Source organism: Sminthopsis crassicaudata, chromosome 2 (genome assembly GCF_048593235.1).
Source record: "Sminthopsis crassicaudata isolate SCR6 chromosome 2, ASM4859323v1, whole genome shotgun sequence".
NCBI classification, from domain to species: domain Eukaryota; kingdom Metazoa; phylum Chordata; class Mammalia; order Dasyuromorphia; family Dasyuridae; genus Sminthopsis; species Sminthopsis crassicaudata.
In genome coordinates, this window is record NC_133618.1 from 292,163,100 (window position 1) to 292,184,174 (window position 21,075).

Genomic DNA, 21,075 nt, shown 5'->3' on the forward strand with positions numbered 1-21,075 from the left:
AGGTATTTCTGAGAAGCAACAGGTAAAAGAAAAATCTGAGAACTTAGAACAAGGAGAATAATGGCTAGGATGGAGAAGAGCAGATAAAATGGAAAAAGGTAGAAAACTTGACGTTCTATGTTTTTCTTGTTTGGGGGCAAGTTGATTACTTCTAAGTTCTGTCTTCTGTAAAATGAAGAATTTGGGATTCTTGTAGAAGTTCCTTCTCCCTTTTCTTGAATGAGAAAGATTGGAGGTGATCTATAAACATCATAGTTCTTTTCAGTTTCCCTGAAGGTAAATGGGGAGTTCAGAAAATGTGAATTAAATTAAATTTGGATAAGAAGTACATATAACATAAAAGTTTGAGCAGCAGGAATCTTGTTCTTTGATTTTCCAATAAATAACTCTATTTCTTCATTTACTCGTGAAGCCTTTTCAATTAGTTGGATACAAATTTGGGAAATAACTTTATTTTCCTCCTCTTAGAATGCTGAATCCTGCTGTGATGATGTCATCAGGTTTATTAACAAGTTAAGATCATTTAGTTGAATTAGATGTTCATAGCAGAGAGAAAATCTGGTACCTTCACTTCCTACAGTCAAATCCCAGGGCCCTTCATGAGATGGATATAGAAGATACATTTTTTTTGGGAGGGAAGGGTTTCCTGCCCTCCTTTTTTCTTTTTCTTTTCTTTTTTTAAATATTTAATTAAAATTTTCCAATTACATGTAAAAACAATTTTTTTCCAAATTTTGAATTCCAGGTTCTCTTCCTTCCTCCTCAGCCCACCTCATTGAGAAAGCTAGCAATTTGACATAGGTTATATATAAGTAAAGTCATGCTGTGAAAGAAAACAGACAAAAACCCCCCCAAGAGAATTAAAGTAAAATGTAACTGGGGAAAAACAAACCATTAAATAAATTTTAAAAAATAAAGAAAGAAAAAGTATCTTTGATCCAGACTTCCCCAGTTCTTTTTCTGGAGATGAACAGTAAGTTTCATCAAAACTCATGAAGCTCTATTGTTGCATAGGTCAGTGAAGGAGGATTTGTCTCCAACTTAGTGAATGCTAGTGAAGCCTTAACTCACCTTAAACCAAGAGAGAGCCATTAATTTATACTGTACAATAACAAGCTGTTAAAGTGTGATCTCTTTGGGAACTGAGGATAAAAAAGGGCTCCCACCTGCCATCTTTATTTTGGAAGTCATCTGCTGGCCTTGATAATTATTAATATTTGTATGGATTCCTACTTTGGTCAAAGAAATTGCTCATTAGAAGTACTGATCCTATCTACCATGGATCCAGGACAGTCTTGTAGTGGTCTGCATTCATTACACCAGGTACACTGTCAGCTGAACCAGCTTTACAGGGAATAAGAACGGTCCAGTAGCACACATACCAAAATTAAGACTCAGATATTCCAGTCTTCTAAATCATCATTACTTCAGTTTTTGGATCCATACACATGGCATCTACCCAATTGAGAATCCAAATTCTTTTTTTCCTCTCCTTGCTTTCAGTTTTCCTTATTTGGGCTGGACTTAAAATAACCAACATTTATATAGCATTTAAAACTTTACAAAACATTTTCTCACAGCAATCTTTGTTGTATGTAGTGTAAGGTTTTTTTTTAATTGTTATTTTACAGATGAGTCAACTTAGACTCTTCTCCATCCTAAGTTCCCAGATCACTATAATAATAATAGCATTTTTTTCGTCATCTGCTGCTTCTCAGAAATAACCTCACTTTATTTAAGTCAAGACAGTCATTGCAAAGTGATGGGTAGGGTGAAATTCTATATATATCCCTTAAGGCCCAACTCTGATGCCACCTTAAAAAAATTAAGCCAAAGAGGGGGGCGATAAAGTTGGTGACAAAAATCAAGACTTTTACTCTTGTATTCTGACTTAAAATCCACTGCTTTCTGCTCCTTACTACATAGTAACATGCATGGTGACTTCTGGAGAGAAAATCTCTCTCTCATGCCCTATTAATGGTTCTTGAAATCCTATCATTAGAACTTTATTACTTTGAATTATTATATGGTTACTGTTTAAAATGCAAATGTCCTTGGGGGAGATAATGAGGTTGAGTTTTAATAAACAGCTTAGCATGAATTAATTTATCAGATTCCCTTAGGGCAACAGAAATGAGAGGAATTAGATGGAAAGCTCTCAGAAATGAGATTCTGAATTCCCAAGAAGAAATTATTCTGATGAGGAATAAGTCGAGCAGGTTAAAGAGACTGATATGGATATACAAAGAACTCATGAGGGACAGGGATAGGCTCTAGATCTGTATTTTCATCAGTATAGAAGACTTCTGAGTGGGGAAATTCCCTTCACCAATGCAAGTCATCCCTTTTCTTCATACCTAGAACACTGAAAAAGGAAATGATTTTTGTGGGCTTATATATCAAATGTGTATGAACATTCAAGATTTGAATCTAGAGCTTTCTTACTTTAAAAGTGATTCTCCATTTTGCCACATTTGCCAGATTGACATAGATTTTTTTTTAAATTTTTTCACTTAATAGTATTATATTTTTTCCAAGTATATGTAAAGCTGGTTTTTAACATTCATTTTTGTTTTTGTTTTCTAATTTTTAAAATTTTATTAAAGCTTTTTATTTACAAAATGTATGGGTAATTTTTCAACATTGACTCTTGCAAAACCTTCTGTTCCAAATTTTCCCCTCCTTCTCCCCACCCCCTCCCCTAGCTGGCAGGTAGTCCAATATATGTGAAATATGTTAAAATATTAACATTCATTTTTGTAAGATTTTGAGTTCTACATTTTTTCCTCCTTCCCTTCCTTCCTTTCTTTCTCCCTATTGGCAAGCAATAGATTATATATGTACAATAATTTAAAACCTATTTCCACAATTGTCATGTTGTGAATGAAAAATAAGAACCATGAGAAAGAAAAAACTAACAAAAAAGGTGAAAACAGTATCTTTTGATCTGCATTCAGTCTCCATAGTTCCTTCTTTGGATGCAGATGGCATTTTCCATCTCACAAGACTTCTTAGAGTTTTTAAAAAACATGCATGGAAGATAGAGCCAAAGATAAGTAATTGAGATTAATAGCAATAGAAAAGAGTAGAATGGTCTTGGAGGAATTGTCAGGCATTCTAAAATCCCAAAATGACATAAATTTGGCAAAAAATGCTAAGGCCAACAAAAATCTTATTTTTTAAATGATTTTAAAATCTGTGTTGGAGACGAGGTGGGTTGAAGAAGGAAATAAGACCGCTTCTTGGATAGAATGAGGCAGTAATAGAACAGATGCTTATGAGAAGACTGAAAGCTTCAATTTAATTTGCTTCCGTTTTTTTCCCCCAATGATAAGATCTTTAGGCCAAAAGAAGAGGGGAAGAAGTTAATAAGAAATGGAAACCCAAAGTAAGTGGGGGAGATGTCTAGATAGTGGTCAGTTGTCCTCAGTGAGTTCAGCTGGCCTAGATCATTAACATCCCAGATTCTGAAATAGATAGCAGCTGTCATTGCTGGGCCTCCGTCAGCAGTCTTGGTAAGATCCTGGAAAATGCCATAGGACTAATACTGTACCAGTTTGGGGGGCAGGGAGAAGGATCTATAAACTGTAAAGCAGGGAGTCTGACTTCTGGAGTTTTGCCAACAATAAATAGGACACTTCAAAGGCGGATGGTTTCCTTTGTAATCCTAACTATTTTTATTTTGTACATTTAAAAATATTATCATAAAAGGTCCATAGACTTTATCAGACTGCTGAAGAGGTCTTCAGAAGGAAAGTTACAGTAAATCTGGACAGCCTACTAAAAAAGCAGAGAGATCACCTTGCTGACAAAAGTCTGTACAATCAAAGCTATGGTTTTTCCAGTAGCAGTTTATGGCTGAGAGTTGGATTTATGTGGAAAGCTGAGTGCTACAGAATCGACACTTGAAATTCTGGTGCTGGAGAAGATGTTTGAGAGTCCCTTGGACAGCAGAGATCAATCAGTCAGTAATTCAAGAAATTAATTCATTCACTGGGAAGATCAGATATAAAGCTGGGACAGGACTCTTTGGTAAAGAGTCTCTGGTTGGGAAGATAGAAGGCAGAAAGAGAATGAGTGTCATGGAAACCAGCGAACATGATCTTGCATAGAGGGATACAAGGTGAGGGATAGAAAGGCCTGGCATTCTATGGTCATACCATAGGTCACAAAGAGTCAGACATGATTAATTGAACAATGCAGGTGCATTTGAAACAAAAATGATTCCTGCCCCTGGGGCTAGCTGATACTGTGATTACAGGGATTTAGAACTGCATGAATAACCATAACCAAAAAGTCTTTACTAACTTCCATATTTTTTTGAGTTATCTGCCTTATCAAGCACTCAAATCAATTTGAACTTCACTAGCTTCATGTATTTTAAGGTTTAGAAAATACTTTCCTTTAAGAGCCATTGAAATATTGTAAAAATGTTGTGAACTATTGTAAATATTCTTTGTTTTGTAGATGAAGGGATAGGAACTCAGACATTATCTCGTGTCTACAATTGGCTCTGAGCTGATACACCTTTATATGATATATGTTGGATCACCCAAGCTTCACTTTTTTGTGTGTCATTAACCCTTTATGCTTTTAAGTTCAGAAAATGCATAAGATCACCAATTATATTGAAAAACTTACCAGATTAAAAAAAAATCAAACCTATGGACCCAGAGTTAAAAGCTCCTGCTGGGATTCCGAAAAGATCTTGAGAACAACAAAAGATGTGATGGTCTAAATCCAATAAGATAAAACTCTAATAGGAATAAATGTGCAGATCCACATTTGGGTTCAAAAAAACTAATCCCATTAATGAATGATGTTAGATGTGTGACAAGACAAATCTTTTAATGAAAAAATAATCTGATAATCTTATTTTGACAAAAAGTTCAATATGGGTTAATAGTGTGAAGTAGTAGCCAAAAAAACAATAGCAGATGCTCTCCTACTCTTAATTTAGAGTCAAAGTGCCCAAAACATAGGAGGTGATAATAATTAATAATAATAATAAATAATATAATAATTCTATGCCTTGGTCAGACCACACCTGCTATATTCTTTGTTCAATTCTTAGCACCATTTTTTTTTTAAAAATTGAATTTTTTCTTTTTATAAATACCACCTATCTTTGCTAGTACACATCTTCCTCCATCCCCTCCCAGAAAGCCATATCAGATAATAAAGAATAAAAAAGAGGAGAAAGAATTCAACAAAATTAACCAATTTACAAAAAATGTCTGACATTCCATAGTCATAGTTTCCTACTTCTGCAAAGAAGGAAAAAGTACAATTAAAAAAAAAAAGCTGATATATTTTTTCTCTCTATCACCTACGTTTCCTCTATTCCGTATTTCTCCCCTTCAGTCAATTCATAAAACAAAAACAAAATTTTAAAGAAGAAAAATAACACTTGGGGCAGCTATATGATGCAATGGATAGAGTAGAATCAGGAGGATTGAAGTTCAAATTAGGTCCCAGACACTCACTAACCAGTCACTTAACCTCAATTACCACCAAAAAAAAAAAAAAAAAAAAAAAAAAAGGAAATAACATTCGAATCTATCAGATCATTGAACAAAATTTAATCCTATATCGAGCACTATATTTTAAGCAAGAGTTGCAGAGCACATTTAGAAGAGAGTAGCCAGGATAGTGACAGGAGTAGAGGATTATTAAAGGAATTAGGGAGAGTTTATTTTGGAGAAGAGCAGATTTAAGGGGAATCTGATGACTGTTTTGAAATATTTGAAGTGCTAATCATGTGGAAGAGCAATTAGACACTTTCTACTTGGCTTCAGGAGGTAGCACTAGAAACAATGAACGGAAATTGAGCAGTAGCAGATTTAGGCTTGAGGTAAGATAAATCTTCTTGGCCCAAATGTAGGGGGCTGCCTGGAGGGTTGGTGGGTTCCCCCTCATTGGAGGGCTTCGAACAAATGCTCAGGGATAGGTTGAACTGGAGTCTTCCTATTGTTCCTTTCTGCTTCTTAGATTCTGTGATTTTCCCCTTTGGGAGGGAAGGGAGCCAGAAGAGAGATGAGAGAAATAGCAACAGTAGTAGCAAAATAGTCCAAAAAATCTTGTGTTTGTCATGAATTGGATAAAACTGGAAAGCATTGTGTCCCCCCCGCCAAAGAGGGGAGACAGGCTGCAGCAGAATGGGAGTCATCCTGCCATGATGTGTGTGTGTGTCTGAGTCTGGTCTCAGCAGCCTGGTGAGCTCCAGAAGGATTCTTGGCCAATGTGGCTGAGCATTATAGGAAATCCTGCTTTTTGTCACATAGCTCACAGGGAGTGACCAAAGGAAACTGGTCCAACAGGACACATTTTCTGAAAGTGACAAGCATTCATTTTAATTTAATTTAATTTTATTTATTTGTTTAATGGTATTTTATTTTTCCAAATACATGCAAAGATAGTTTTCAGCATCCACTTTTGCAAAACCTTGTGTTTGAAATTTTTCTCCTTCTCTCTCCTAACTCCAAGCAATTCAACATAGATTAAACATGTAGCACTTTGTTTTAAAAAGATGCATTCTCACCGTCACTATTTCTCCCACCCCCAGAGGGTGATGGTAGAGAGGGGCTCTGAAAGTCATATGGCAATTATATTAAATCTACAACCTAAGCATCTTCCTTGAAGCAGCTAAAGACAGCAGCAGTAGCTGCCCATCAGGACAGAATTCCTTGTCCTGTCAGATTTCAATGGCTCCTTTAAGGAATTTTGGCCCACTGAGTAAAATTATACCTGGTAGCCTTCTTTGGGGAATGTCATGTATAACTTGAAATCCAGACTGTTGCACAGGCCTGGCTGACACATTTAAGCAGCCGCCCCCAGCAAGGACATACCAGCTGTAGGATCGTTCCTTCAGGAAATACCGATGGGATTTAGATGAAATCCTGGCGAATCTGTCTGTGTTCAAAGCAATGGAAAAACAACACTGCCTTTTTTTTTTTTTTTTTTTTTTTAACCCTAACTATACACAATTGGCCATGTTAATTGGATGAAAATTGAACTGTCATTTTCCCTTCTCTGTTTATGTATATATCCATATGGATATATGTATATATAATGTGCTTGCATGTGTGTATATATACATGGGTACAGACATAGACCACATGGCATTTCTAATTATGCACATAGTAAGCTATTGCTGCTAATGGGTGTGCCTAAGGACATAGATAATTTAAAACCATTCCATTTGGATTTGGACTGCTTGAGGGGATAAGGAAAATTTAGTGTTCTAATTATGTATTACATTAACTAATGGGATATATTTGAAAGGGATGCGTCCTAGAAGGCAGAAGCTTCTTGTCCCCTCTGACTTTAGTTCTGTGATCCTGTCCAAGCCTTCCCTGCCTCGTCTATAAAATGAGAGGGATGATGCCTTACCTGCAGGAAAGGAGGGGGCTAGCTATATTAGAAGCTCCCCTAAAGGAGCATAAATCTGAAAAGGACTGACTGGTCATTGTGAGTGTGAAAACCCTCTTGTTAGGAGCTAACCTTTATTGTTGGTGAATTATATAAATTCATTTGCTCTTCCTAATAACCAATCACAATACATTTATTAAGTGCCTTTTATGTGCAAGTATTAGGGATGGCAAAAGACAGTCCCTGCCCTCAAAGAAGCTCATAATCAAATGGGCAACACAGCATGCAAACAAATGTATACAGATAAGCCATCCACAAGATAAATAAGAAATAACAGAGGGAATGCATGTACTAGGGCAACTCTACCAGGAAGGTACTGTTATTCTCATTTTACAAATAAAGAAACTGGATCAAGTTAAGTGATTAGAGTCAAATTCTAGGAAATGTCTAAGGTGTAGGATTTGAATTCAGATCTTCCAACTCCAGGTCCAATACTTTATACACTGTACCACTTAGCTGCTTCTTACAATTATTTCTATCAATATTAGTCTGTGCCTTCCTTTTCTGCAACTTATTCTTTTATATATATATATTATACATAGGTACATATACACAGACATATATATTAATTTTTATGTTTGTTTTTGAAATTTTTGAATTCCAAAATTCTTTCCCTTTTCCTGTCCTCTCCCCTACTCATGCAAGCAGTATGATAAACTCATGCAAAACATATATACAGAAAGATCAATGACTTCACACAGGAAGCTCAGATCTATGTCTTCTTGGCAGCAAGGAGTGAATTAGACTTAAAATCAAGCCCATCTGGATTCAAATCCAACTTCAGACATTTAAGTATCTTTCAATCTTTGATAAGTCAGATAGCTTCTCTAAATTTCAGTTTCAGTTTTGTAAAATGAAGGGATTCCATTAGATGTCTCTGCAGTATCTTCTTGTTCCAAATCGATGGTACTTTTAAAACTAATTTTTATTCCCTGAATATAGACCAACTCATTTCATTCCCGTGCAGCCCAGACATGTATTGAGTATGTTAGTAAGCTGTCTTGAGATTTTAAAAGATTGATCTTTGATAATCCAGAGTGAATATAGAATATTTATGTGTGTGTGTGACACACACATGCAAGTGCAGCAAGTATAATAAGGTTTGTAAAGTGCTTTGCATTATATCAGTGTTCAGCATTGTTATTTAATTCTTCCATGTACTTTAGATAGGGATGTGCTAGAACCAACTTGTATAAGCTCTCAAGAGCCAGTTGTTAAATTTGAGCATTTATTTGTATTTGTATACTTTGGAATTTGACAAACACTACCAACTATAACTTTGTTGATTATTTTGTTGATTGTGTAGACTTCAGGAAATGATGAAGAATGTGTTAATAATGTAGTTTTAAACTTAAAAATGTGTCATGAGTACTTTTTTTTGTGGAAAGTTGGTTGTTAAACGTTTCCCAACATTTATCTGCCTGGAACATAAATAGGATAAAAATGTTTTAATATATGAACAGATGTATGATTTCACTAACATGGCTCTGTCACATTGATGTAAGTCTTTATATTGTCATACTTCAAGGGATGGTTTCTCTGACTTGCTGTGATAAGAACAAAACATTTTCTTTTTTTTATTATAGTTTTTTATTTACAAGATATAATCATGGGTAATTTTACAGCATTGACAATTGCCAAACTTTTTGTTCCATTTTTCCCCCTCCTTCCCCCCCACCCAGATGGCAAGTTGACCAATACATGTTAAATATGTTAGAGTATAAATTAAATACAATATATGTATATGTGTCCAAACAGTTACTTTGCTGTACAAAAAGAATTGGACTTTGAAATAATGTACAATTAATTTGTGAAGGAAATAAAAAATTCAGGCGGACAAAAACAGAGGGATTGGGAATTCTGTGTAGTGGTTCTTAGTCATCTCCTAGAGTTCTTTTGCTAGTTGTAGCTAGTTCAGTTAATTACTGCTCTATTAGAACTGATTTGGTTCATCTCATTGTTGAAAATGGCTACGTCCATCAGAATTGATCATCATATAATATTGTTGAAGCATACAACAATCTCCTAGTTCTGCTCATTTCACTCAGCATCAGTTCATGTAAGGCTCTCCAGGCCTCTCTGAAATCCTCCTGCTGGTCATTTCTTACAGAACAATAATATTCCATAACATTCATATACCACAATTTATTCAGCCAATCTCCAACTGATGGGCATCCACTCAGTTTCCAGTTTCTGGCCACCACAAAGAGGGCTTCCACAAACATTCTTGCACATACAGGTCCCTTTCCCTTCTCTAATATTTCTTTGGGATATAAGCCCAGTAGTAACACTGCTGGATCAAAGGGTATGCATAATCTGATAACTTTTTGAGCATAAGAACAAAACATTTTCACCTCATTTTATAGTCAAATTTCTGGTAATGATTTTGTCTTTATTAAGAAGCATAATAACCCAGACACAAGATTATTTGGTTGTATATTAGAGACAAAGTCACAAAGAACTGTATGAGAGTCCAGGAAAAGATTGTTAATGGTAAGAAAAATTAGGAACACCTTCATGGAGGAGGTAGCATTTAAATTGGGATATTTAATGGTCAGAAAGGAGGAGGAGAATAACCCACACTTAGGGAATGCTATGAGCAGAGATAGAGAAAACTCTTGAGAGTTTCAGGAAGAGAATGTTTCAGCTTTCTGGCTTACCTGAGATACTTAGTTGATGGAACAAAGTGATGAGATAAGCCTGGATGTATAGGAGAGTACCAGATTGCAGAGGATATTGAATGCTCACCTGTGAAGTTATCACCCTCTAGATCCTCTAGACTTTTTTTTTTTAAAGAAAATCCTATTTTATAAAGCAAAAGAACCAAAGGAAAAGCAAATAATTGGGGCACATACTGAATTCCAGTGATCCAGCATATTTATTAAATGGAGAGGACTAGATAATATAATTAAGTGCATTCATAACTGAGGGTAAGGGATAACCAGCCTCAAAGCAGAGTCATTAATAGTTCAGAGCCAGCGTGTCAAGAGGCCTCCATCTGTGCTTGGCCCTGTTCAGTAAGCATTTTTATCAGTAACTTGGGGAAAAGCATAATATATAATTTACAGAAGATTTAGTTATTTATTTATATTTAGTTAATATACTGGGTAACAATCAGAATTTAAATGATCTTGACAGGCTGGTGCATAGAGCTGAGTCTAGTCAAATAAAATATGATAAGAATTGATATCGTCTTACTTTTGAAATGACAATATTAATAATAATGATAATTAGCATTAAAATATCACTTTCAGGTTTGCATAGATTATCTCAATTGATCTCAATAGAAATCCCATGAGGTAATTTCTTATTATTTTATTCCCATTTTACAGATATAGGAAACCGAGGTACAGAGAGGTTTGTTTGTTTTGTCCATAGTTTTATTTGGATCTGTTTATTGTTAGTTAACAAGAGAAATCTCTTGCAATCTCTGCCTCTGGAAATAAAATGATTAAAATCACAGAGTGGGGAATTTTTTATTGGTCCTATTGAGGACGAGGGCTGTGTTTACTTTGAAGGAAGAACTTGGTGATCATGTTTTTGAACTTTGGTCAACAATATTAGATGTTTAATAAATACTTGTTGACTCAAGGGCTTTATATAGTTTCTAGTTAAGTTTCCACAATTTTAAAAAAAGAAAATGCATGTATTATTTGTGTATTCAGGAAGTGGAAGAGATTAATTTTATAGGGTTATCTGTGTTTCCCTTTGAAAAGATCATTATTTGTCTCTGTACTGTCAGGGTGACTATTGCTTGTAGATGAGAAAACTTCAAGGAAAGGGCAAGCAAAAATAGAAATTTCCCAGATTATATTCTTTCAAATTTCCTTTTCATTGACTTAGACTTTCATTGAATTAGATTTAGACCTCCCCCCAAACATTGAGAAGGCCAGCACTTGAAAATACAACCTTCTTGGTTTACTGTTGCTGTTGGCATCTGTTCCTGGCAGTTGTGTGAGATACTGTTTGTCAACTTAAGTTCAGCATCCAACCAACATTTAAACATCAAGTATGAGTGATCCAAAAGTTAAAGAAGAGGTAGTTCTTCAGCAAGAGATACAAAGAGAAATTCCATTCCAAACAAATGTTGAGAGTATAAAGTATTTGGGAATCCATCTACCAAAGAATAGTCAGGAATTATATGAGAAAAATTACAAAACACTTGCCACAAAAATAAAGTCAGATTTAAATAATTGGAAAGACATTCAGTGCTCTTGGATAGGCCGAGCGAATATAATAAAGATGACAATACTCCCCAAACTAATCTATTTATTTAGTGCTATACCAATCAGACTCCCAAGAAACTATTTCAATGACCTAGAAAAAATAACAACAAAATTCATATGGAAGAATAAAAGGTCGAGAATTGCAAGGGAACTAATGAAAAAAAACTCAGAGGAAGGTGGTCTAAGTGTACCTGATCTCAAGCTATATTATATAGCAGCAGTCACCAAAACCATTTGGTACTGGCTAAGAAATAGAATGGTAGATCAGTGGAACAGATTAGATACAAAGGACAAAAAAGGGTACATCTATAGCAACCTAATCTTTGACAAACCCAAAGATACCAACATTAGGGACAAAAATTCATTATTCAGAAGAAACTGTTGGGAAAACTGGAAATTAGTATGGCGGACATTAGATATGGATCCACACTTAACACCATATACCAAGATAAGATCAAAATGGGTCCATGATTTAGGCATAAAGAATGAGATAATAAATAGATTAGAGGAACAGAGGATAATCTACCTCTCAGACTTGTGGAGGAGGAAGGAATTTATGACCAGAGGAGAACTAGAGATCATTATTGATCACAAAATAGAAGATTTTGATTACATCAAACTAAAAAGTTTCTGTACAAACAATACTAATGCAAACAAGATTAGAAGGGAAGTAACAAATTGGGAAAATATTTTTAAAAGTAAAGGTTCTGACAAAGGTCTCATTTCCAAAATATATAGAGAACTGACCCTGATTTATAGGAAACCAAACCATTCTTCAATTGATAAATGGTCAAAGGATATGAACAGACAATTCTCAGATGATGAAATTGAAACCATATCCACTCACATGAAAGAGTGTTCCAAATCACTATTGATCAGAGAAATGCAAATTAAGACAACTCTGAGATACCACTACACACCTGTCAGATTGGCTAAGATGACAGGAACAAATAATGATGAATGTTGGAGGGGATGTGGGAAAACTGGGACACTGATACATTGCTGGTGGAGTTGTGAAAGAATCCAGCCATTCTGGAGAGCAATTTGGAACTATGCCCCAAAAGTTATCAAAATGTGCATACCCTTTGACCCAGCATTGCTGTTATTGGGATTATATCCCAAAGAAATACTAAAGAGCGGAAAGGGACCTGTATGTGCCAAAATGTTTGTGGCAGCTCTTTTTGTTGTAGCTAGAAACTGGAAGTTGAATGGATGTCCATCAATTGGAGAATGGTTGGGTAAATTGTGGTATATGAAGGTTATGGAATATTATTGCTCTGTAAGAAATGACCAGCAGGAGGAATACAGAGAGGCTTGGAGAGACTTACATCGACTGATGCTGAGTGAAATGAGCAGAACCAGAAGATCACTATACACTTCAACAACAATACTGTATGAGGATGTATTCTGATGGAAGTGGAAATCTTCAACATAAAGAAGATCCAACTCACTTCCAGTTGATCAATGATGGACAGAAACAACTACACCCAGAGAAGAAACACTGGGAAGTGAATGTAAATTGTTAGCACTACTGTCTATCTACCCAGGTTACTTATACCTTCGGAAGCTAATACTTAATGTGCAAAAAGAGGGTGGTATTTACACACATATATTGTATCTAGGTTATATTGTAACACATGTAAAATGTATGGGATTGCCTGTCATCGGGGGGAGGGAGTGGAGGGAGGGAGGGGATAATTTGGAAAAATGAATTAAAAAAAAAAAAAAAAGAAGAGGTAGTTCTTGTCCCCAGGGAGCTTATAGTCTATATAAGAAATATGATACTTCTAAAGTTGTCTATAATACCCCAATATAATTTGTTTCCTAACTAGTTTATAGTTTTTGTGGGGGCTATAATCTTTAGGACAGTGAATTTAATTTTTAAAAATTATTATATATTAAGAAGAATTACACGTTTAACCTATATTGAATTACTTGCTGTCTAGGGGAGGAGTGAAGGGAGAGGGCAAAAAATTTGGAGCACAAGGTTTTGCAAAGGTGAATGTTGAAAACTATTTTTGCATGTATTTTGAAAAATAAAAAGCTATTATTTTAAAATTATTCTTTTTAACATTTAAAATTTTTTTTGAGTTTGAGATTCTTTAGTTTAGACCCTCACTCACTCACTGAGAAGACAAGCAATATGCTATTCATTATACATATGAGATCTAGTTTAGACTGTTCTAATCAATGTAGTCTCCTCCACCATCTTGTACAAACTATCTCTGTGATTCTACTGAATCAAGAGCATATTGGAAATAAGCCTATCATTGTAAGAACATTTAAATCGACTGATCTGAGATGTAAGGAAGAGGAGGAGGGTTTTTTCCCTTTGAATCACTGCTTATAATCATTCTCCTATTAGAAATTTTAAGTGTATCTCTTGGTCTTTAATAATTCTTGATAGTGGTCACTATCGTTTTGGTTTCCTCATATCTCTCTTGATTTTCTTTCAGAATTGAAGCTTCTTGCAAGGGCTAGACTTTACCCTCTGATAAGCTTTTGGGTAATAATCAGTTCCTACTTGTTCTTGACTTCTGGGTGACTTTTTAAAAATTAATTTTATTTTCCCCAATTACAAATAAAAAACAATTTTTTGGTTATCTATGTATATTCATTTTTATATATTTCCTTATGAATCATCTTGGGAGAGAAAAATCAGAACAAAAGGGGAAAACCATGATTGAAACCAGAAGAAAAAAAAGAGGTGAAAATAGTATCTGTTTGATCTACATTCATTCTCTATAATTCTCTCTCTGGATGGGAATTGTGTTATCCTTACAAAGTTTATTGAGATTTCCTTGGATCACTGAATCATTGAGAAGAACCAGGTCTATCATTGTTGGTCCTTGCACAGTCATGTTGTTGTTGTATACAACGATTTCCTGGTTCTGCTCACTTCACTCAGCATCAGATCATGGAAATCTTTCCAGGCTTTTTAAAAATAAACCTGCTCATTATTGTTACATAAAAATTTGTTCATAAATTTTTATGGAACAATAATATTTAATTACTTTCACATGCCATAATTTATTCAGCTATTCCCCAGTTGATGGAAGTCTAATCTTTTTTCCAATTCCCTGCCACCACAAAGAGAGCTATTATGAACATTTTTGAACAAATGGGTCTTTTTCTTTGTTTTATGCTTTTTTTTTGGGATACAGATCCAGTAGTGGCACTTTGGATCAAAGGATATGCACAGTTTACAGCTCTTTGCATTGTGTGTTTAAAAAATGCTTGTTGATTGATTTTTAAAAAATAAGTTAATGTTTACATTTTTAAAGCATTTTAAAATACTAAATAAATTTAGTATTTTTAATATTTTAAATATTTAAATTTAAAATTTAAATTTTAAACTTTGGTATTTTGGTATTTTAAATGAAAAAATTTAGTATTTTAAATTTAATATATAAAATATTCAGTTATCACTTCTATTTTTGGGGGGGTTCCTTTTATCTGCTTCTCTGGTTTTATTTTGTGCTTGTTTTAGTTGATTTTTCTAGTTGATTTAATGAATAAATTTTTATTGCCGCTTTTTATTTTCATATCAGATATGTTTCCCAGCCCATTTCTTCCTTCCTCCTTACCCTTCTCAGAAAGTTATCTGTTAGATTAGAACAGAGAACAAAAGAAAAGAAAGAAAAAACCAATATAATTAACCACAGTGTTTCATACTCATATCTTCCTACCTCTGTTAAGAAGGGAGGAAATACATTTTCAAGATCTATTTTTCTACATTTTACCCTTTGATTAAAACTTTGCTCATTGACCAAACTGAGTGATTTCCCCCCCACCCCCATCAGTCCTTTTGGATTACAGCCTAAGTGTGCCCCAGCCAGTCTGTCTTGCGTCTCTATGGGCAACTAGCCAGCTGCAGGATATGAATGACCTACCTAACCCTGTTCTTTGTGTTATAATCAGTGAGAGTAAGGGGGTAGAAAAACTAATAACAGACTTCTTGTCCACCTAGAAAAGGCTGTCCGGTTTCCCAGTGTGTGCTTGAAGGCATTCAGGGGTGTGTGTTGGGGGAATTCTTGTGACCCCAAAATGGCTCTTCAGAATGGTAAAACATAAATACAAAGAATATTAAAACATTTGTTCTAATGTGGAATGCAACAGTGATGTGATGGAAGAACACAATTGTTTCCTTTAAATTTGTTAAGCAATTGGTTCCAGGATTAAAGTGGTAAACATAGCCCTGCCCTCTTAGATCTCTGTGGGGCAGCAGAATTGCTTTGTTTCAGTTTGGGGCATTACTTTTGCTGGACAATGGTCCTCTTCTAAGCTCTGGATGAGAACTTATAATTTTCCAAAGACATGGATGTGCCATTAGAAAATGTACTTTGAAAAAGAAAGATGGCCTGAATAGATAATTCATTACCAATTGCTTCCTTGAATCTCTGAGGCCTCCTAAATTATTTCAAACCTGACTGCTTCATCATTTTCTAACTTGCAGTAAAATTAAATTAATTTTAATTTTTAATTAAATTTTAATTTTAAATTTGATTTTAAATTTAAATTAAATTAAATCATCTCTTTTCTCTTCCCTTTTCCTATTTGAGTCAATAAGTCTTTAGACTCAGATGTTCAGATCTTCTGTTTTCCTCACTTGTGACATCCCATCTATCATCTCCAATCCGTCCTACATACTCTGACCAGAGTGATTTTTCTTAAATATGCATCTGACTATATTACTCCCCTACTTGGTCAATTTAAATGACTTCATATTGCCTTTTGGATAAATAATAGCTAACATCCAAATATCACCGGGAATGTGCTAAGGCATTGTGTGTAGTAAGCACTTTAGAAATACGATCCCATTTGGTCCTCCCAACCCTAGATGTTATTGTTATTATTGTTATCCCATTTTATAGATAAGGAAAAAGGTATATCTCAATTGGGTTTTTTAGAATGTAGAAAATTCATTTGAATTGATCTAATGAATGGTCATATTGATAGACAAAACTTTCTACACTGTGTTTATTTCCTAGATGTCTTTTATTTAGACTCACTTTGCCAAAATAACTGGAAATGACAGAAGGGATGTGTTCTCAATAAAGAAATTCTTTTTACCTAAATGCATTATGTTTGTTTATATCGTCTAGGAGTTGAGAGAAGATAATATCATTCTGATTGAAACCAAGGCAATGTTGGAAGAACAGCTGACCGCTGCTCGAGCTCGAGGTGATAAAGTCCATGAGCTGGAAAAAGAAAATTTGCAATTGAAATCTAAACTTCATGATGTGGAACTGGTAATGAAGTTTTGTTATTAAATTATATTTGAGGATTGTCAGTCTTGATATATCACCTTTTAGTTTTTTTTTTAAATAAAGAGTGTAGATATCTGATGGTAGTAATTCATAGCACTCATTTACAATGTGCTTTTTTGCATTTAATTTTTTTTCAAGTAAGAGACAGCTAGTTACCTTTTCTCTATCTTTTTGTAACTTTCTCTCTCTCTGTCTTTAGGGGCTCTCGTGTCCTAAGCTGTTTTAAATAGGTAGTTTTAGACTAAGGGTTCTTGAACTAGGATCTCTCAACTTTAAAACAAATTGATAATACTTGATTAAATTAAAGTTGAATTTTAATTAAATTTAATTAATTTAAGTTGAAATTTAATTAGACAAATTAAATTAAAAAATTGATTGCAAAGGGAACTAATTATATTAAAACATAATTTCAATTTAATTAGTTTTTTTTATAATCCTAGTTTTGTTTGTTTTGTTTGTTTGTTTGTTTGTTTGTTTGTTTGTTTGTTTCTTCCTGAGGCAATTGAGGTTAAGTGACTTGCCCAGGGTCACACAGCTAGGAAGTGTTAAGTGTCCGAGGTCCAATTTGAACTCGGGTCCTCCTGAATTCAAGACTGGTGCTCTATCCACCTAGCTGCCCCTATTTTATGTTTTTTAGAACATTCTTCTGGAAAGGAGTCTGTAATTTTCAACAGATGGACAAAGGATTCCATGGCATTTAAAAAAAAAATAAGGTTAAGAATCCTTTATTTTTTTTCAAAGTCCCATTGTATGACCTAGAGTTAAGAGATTTGGAGTCAAATTTTAACCCTCTGAATTTTCCCATTTTTGGCAACTATTAGCAATAAATCTTTGGTGAATAAACATTTATTTCATGTTATGTGACAGGTTCTATGCTAAGCCCTGGAATGAGGATACAAAGAAAAGCAAAAATCCTCGCTCTCCAAGAAATGCATCTATTTAAGTAGAAGTCATTTCAGTTCCCTCAGACTCAGTTCCCTCATCTGTAAATAGGCAATAATGATGCTTATACTACTTCTTCCCCGGATAGTTGTGAGAGAAGTACCTTGCAAACCTACGTAAGATACCACTAACTGCTAAGTTACTGTTGCCTGGAAGTGATGTAGCTTGCAGATATTGCTGTGGCTGCTCTAGCAGGGTTCATATTTTTGATAGAGATGCACATCTAATTTTGAAAACTGCATCAGGTCTTGTATATTCTTCATCCTTTTCTTTTAATGGCTTTTCATTGATATCCTCTCTTTTCACCCATCTGAAGATCTCCTTTCCCCTACCTACTTTTTTTCCTAAAACAATCCTGACATGGCCTTTACGAAATGTTTCATGCTTCTGACCAGGAGCAGCTGGTCTATTAATGAAAAGAACTGGTCCCTACACCTGCGGAATTTTGCACTTTCTTCCCCATGTTCTTCCTTTTTCTCTAGGACAGGGACACAGATAAGAAGCGAATTGAAGAGCTTTTGGAAGAAAACATGGTCCTGGAGATTGCTCAGAAGCAGAGTATGAACGAATCTGCCCACCTGGGCTGGGAGTTAGAGCAGCTGTCCAAGAATGCAGACCTTTCAGACGGTAAGTAAACCCAAGAGACAGTGACTCATTCTTAACTGTCCTTTCAGTTTCTATCCTAAGGAGCTAAGTCTGACATCATTTCCCTTGGAGTCCACATTAAGCCTGATAATTCAGCCCTAAAGACCTAATTACCTTTAAAATGCCACTTGGAATTGTCTCTGTCTATTCCCTCCCCACCCCTGGAAAATAAAAAGTTTTCTCTGGAGTGAGAAATATAGATTATTACTATGTCACTCTCTTTCCCTATGGGAACTCCATCGTACTTAAGTGTAAGTATGGAACCCAGGGGCCATCTTAGTCAGATTTATGAATGACTAAGAATATTTGATAGCAGGGGAAACACAAATGACATTTATTTATTCCCAGTGAAGTCTGTGTTTTGTGCATTATTATGCCCATTATACATTTGCCAAAGTGGAAAAAGATGTCGGCCTTTTCCCCCTAACTCTCTTAGATATCCTAAATGGGTTTTTTTCTTATTTTGCACAACTCAGTAATCATTTATTAAATATTTACTATGTGTCAGGCAATGTGGCAAATACTTGTGATACAAAGAAAGACAAAACAACATGCACCATAGTCGGTCAAATAATTGGATCATTTGCCTACACATACTGGCTTACTCCATGTATACACTGTTACCCACTGAAGAACTTCCTAGGCAGGGAGTCTCCTTCTTGAAAAGAGTTTTATGAACAAGGAGTCGGGATTATACCAGGAAGCACTGGCACCAAACAAATAATAGGAGGTTCTAAAAATGATCATATGTATAGTTGCCATTGATGTGGTCATTTAATGTTTTCATTAGTATTTTAGTATTTAGTATTTGCAATTTTACAAAGTAGTAGTATTTTTTTGTGAAATAGAAGTTTTTTGTTGAACTTTTGGATTTCTCAGCAGAGGAACAAAATCAGTTATCAGTTCATCAGAAGTATTTCAGTATTAATTGTAAAAGAGCATAGTTTAAATCTTGATCATTAATTTATTCGGAAGTTTTGTGTTAACAGAGCTAGAGCTATTTAGCTCATTCATTTATTTGTCTCTTCAGCAACTTTATTTAGTGTTTGCAAATTCAATTCACTTATTTTATCCGTCCAATCTAACAAACTTTATTAGGAAAATAAGCATTTTAAAATTTTATTAATGTCTTTAATAGTGTATCATTAAGCACCTCTTCTGTGCAATGTATACTATGAGGCAATAAAGATATAAAGATAATGGAAAGCACTCTGATCCTCCAGGAATCTCTCTTTTACAAGAAGGCCTAATACCAAGTAGAGTAGGAGTGCTAACAAATAAGGCATCAGGAAGGGTTTCCTATAAGAGGTAGCATTGTAGCTGAGCCCTACAGGTGTGGAGGAGACAGGGGAAGTGCTTTGTAGGTGTGGGGCACAGCTACCTATTGGGTAAGCCAGTTTGGTCTAGATGTGACTCAGGGCAAGGATAATAAGGATGGGAAAGTGCCCTGGGGCAAGATTGTAGAGGACTTTAAAGGCCACACTAAAAACTTATATTTTATGGGACTCTATTGAAGTTTTAGATTTTTTTTCTTTTTTAGTTTAATTAATTATTTTTTTTTTGTTTTTTGTTTTTTGTTTTTTAAGTAGGGAGAAGACAAGGACAAAGGGATTAGGATAATGGGGACAACAGGAGAGGGGGCGATAATGGATAAAATGCTAGTCCTGGAGTCAGGATGAACAGTTCAAATTTGGCCTTAGAAGATACATGACTCTCAAAAGTCAGATAATCCCTGTTTGCCTTGGGAAATAGGAATAATAACAGCAGTTACTTCCTAGGATTGTTGTGGGGATCAAATGAAATAATATTATAAAGTACTTAGCATAGAGTGTTTAATTTGGAAAAAAGAATCCCAGTTTGTTTAGATTTCAGAATTGGTTAAGAGGAGTGATGATAAATAGGACTGTGGACCAAATCATCTTTCTCTTTTTTGGTCACTATTGATTTGGTGGTGCAATGGGAAAGAGCAGTAAGTTTGGAATCAGGAAGAGCTGAGTTCAGTCAGGAGCTCTATGGGTAAGTCATTAACTTCTCTAGCTTCACTTAGCTCATCTCTTGAGTATGAATAATAATAGACCTACAACAAGGTTGTTATGAGAGTCTCGGAGGAACTACATGTAAAGTACTTTACAAACTAGTATTATTATTGTAGACGTGGGACACAGCTTCTGCAGATGTATAGAAGCGGATCTGTAGGTCAGTTTGCTGCAGAGGTTTACTATAGCTTATCAGATGTAGCTCAAACCCTTTATCCTGACATTTAAAAGCCCTTTATCCTTTTTTAAAAAGTTATTATTTAAAAATTCTTATTTTATTATTGCATAAACATTACATTTCCATCTATAGGGGATAGTATATGGATTATATGCTCTAAAGAAAGCTGGAAATTAGGAGTGAAGGTGAACATGGAAGTAGCGATGGGGAACAATCTAAAAAATTCCCCCTGATTTTTCCAGCCTGATCTCATGCAGTCCTCCACATGGGCCAGCTCCTGCCCCATTGAACTTCTCCCCCTTCTCTGTACATGTCCTGGGCTGTTCCCTTTTCCTGCTTTTGCTTGG

General features: G+C 35.0%; 1 protein-coding gene across 2 annotated transcripts in view; it reads left to right on the plus strand.

The window, feature by feature from the left end:
- CCDC88C (coiled-coil domain containing 88C) overlaps nucleotides 1-21,075 on the plus strand; it is a 221,760-nt gene that overhangs the window by 123,094 nt on the left and 77,591 nt on the right. For both annotated transcript variants that reach the window (XM_074289718.1, XM_074289719.1), the window contains 2 exons: nucleotides 16,763-16,909; nucleotides 18,352-18,496. In XM_074289718.1, the coding sequence (XP_074145819.1) occupies nucleotides 16,763-16,909; nucleotides 18,352-18,496 (292 nt within the window). The remainder of the gene's footprint in view (nucleotides 1-16,762; nucleotides 16,910-18,351; nucleotides 18,497-21,075) is intronic.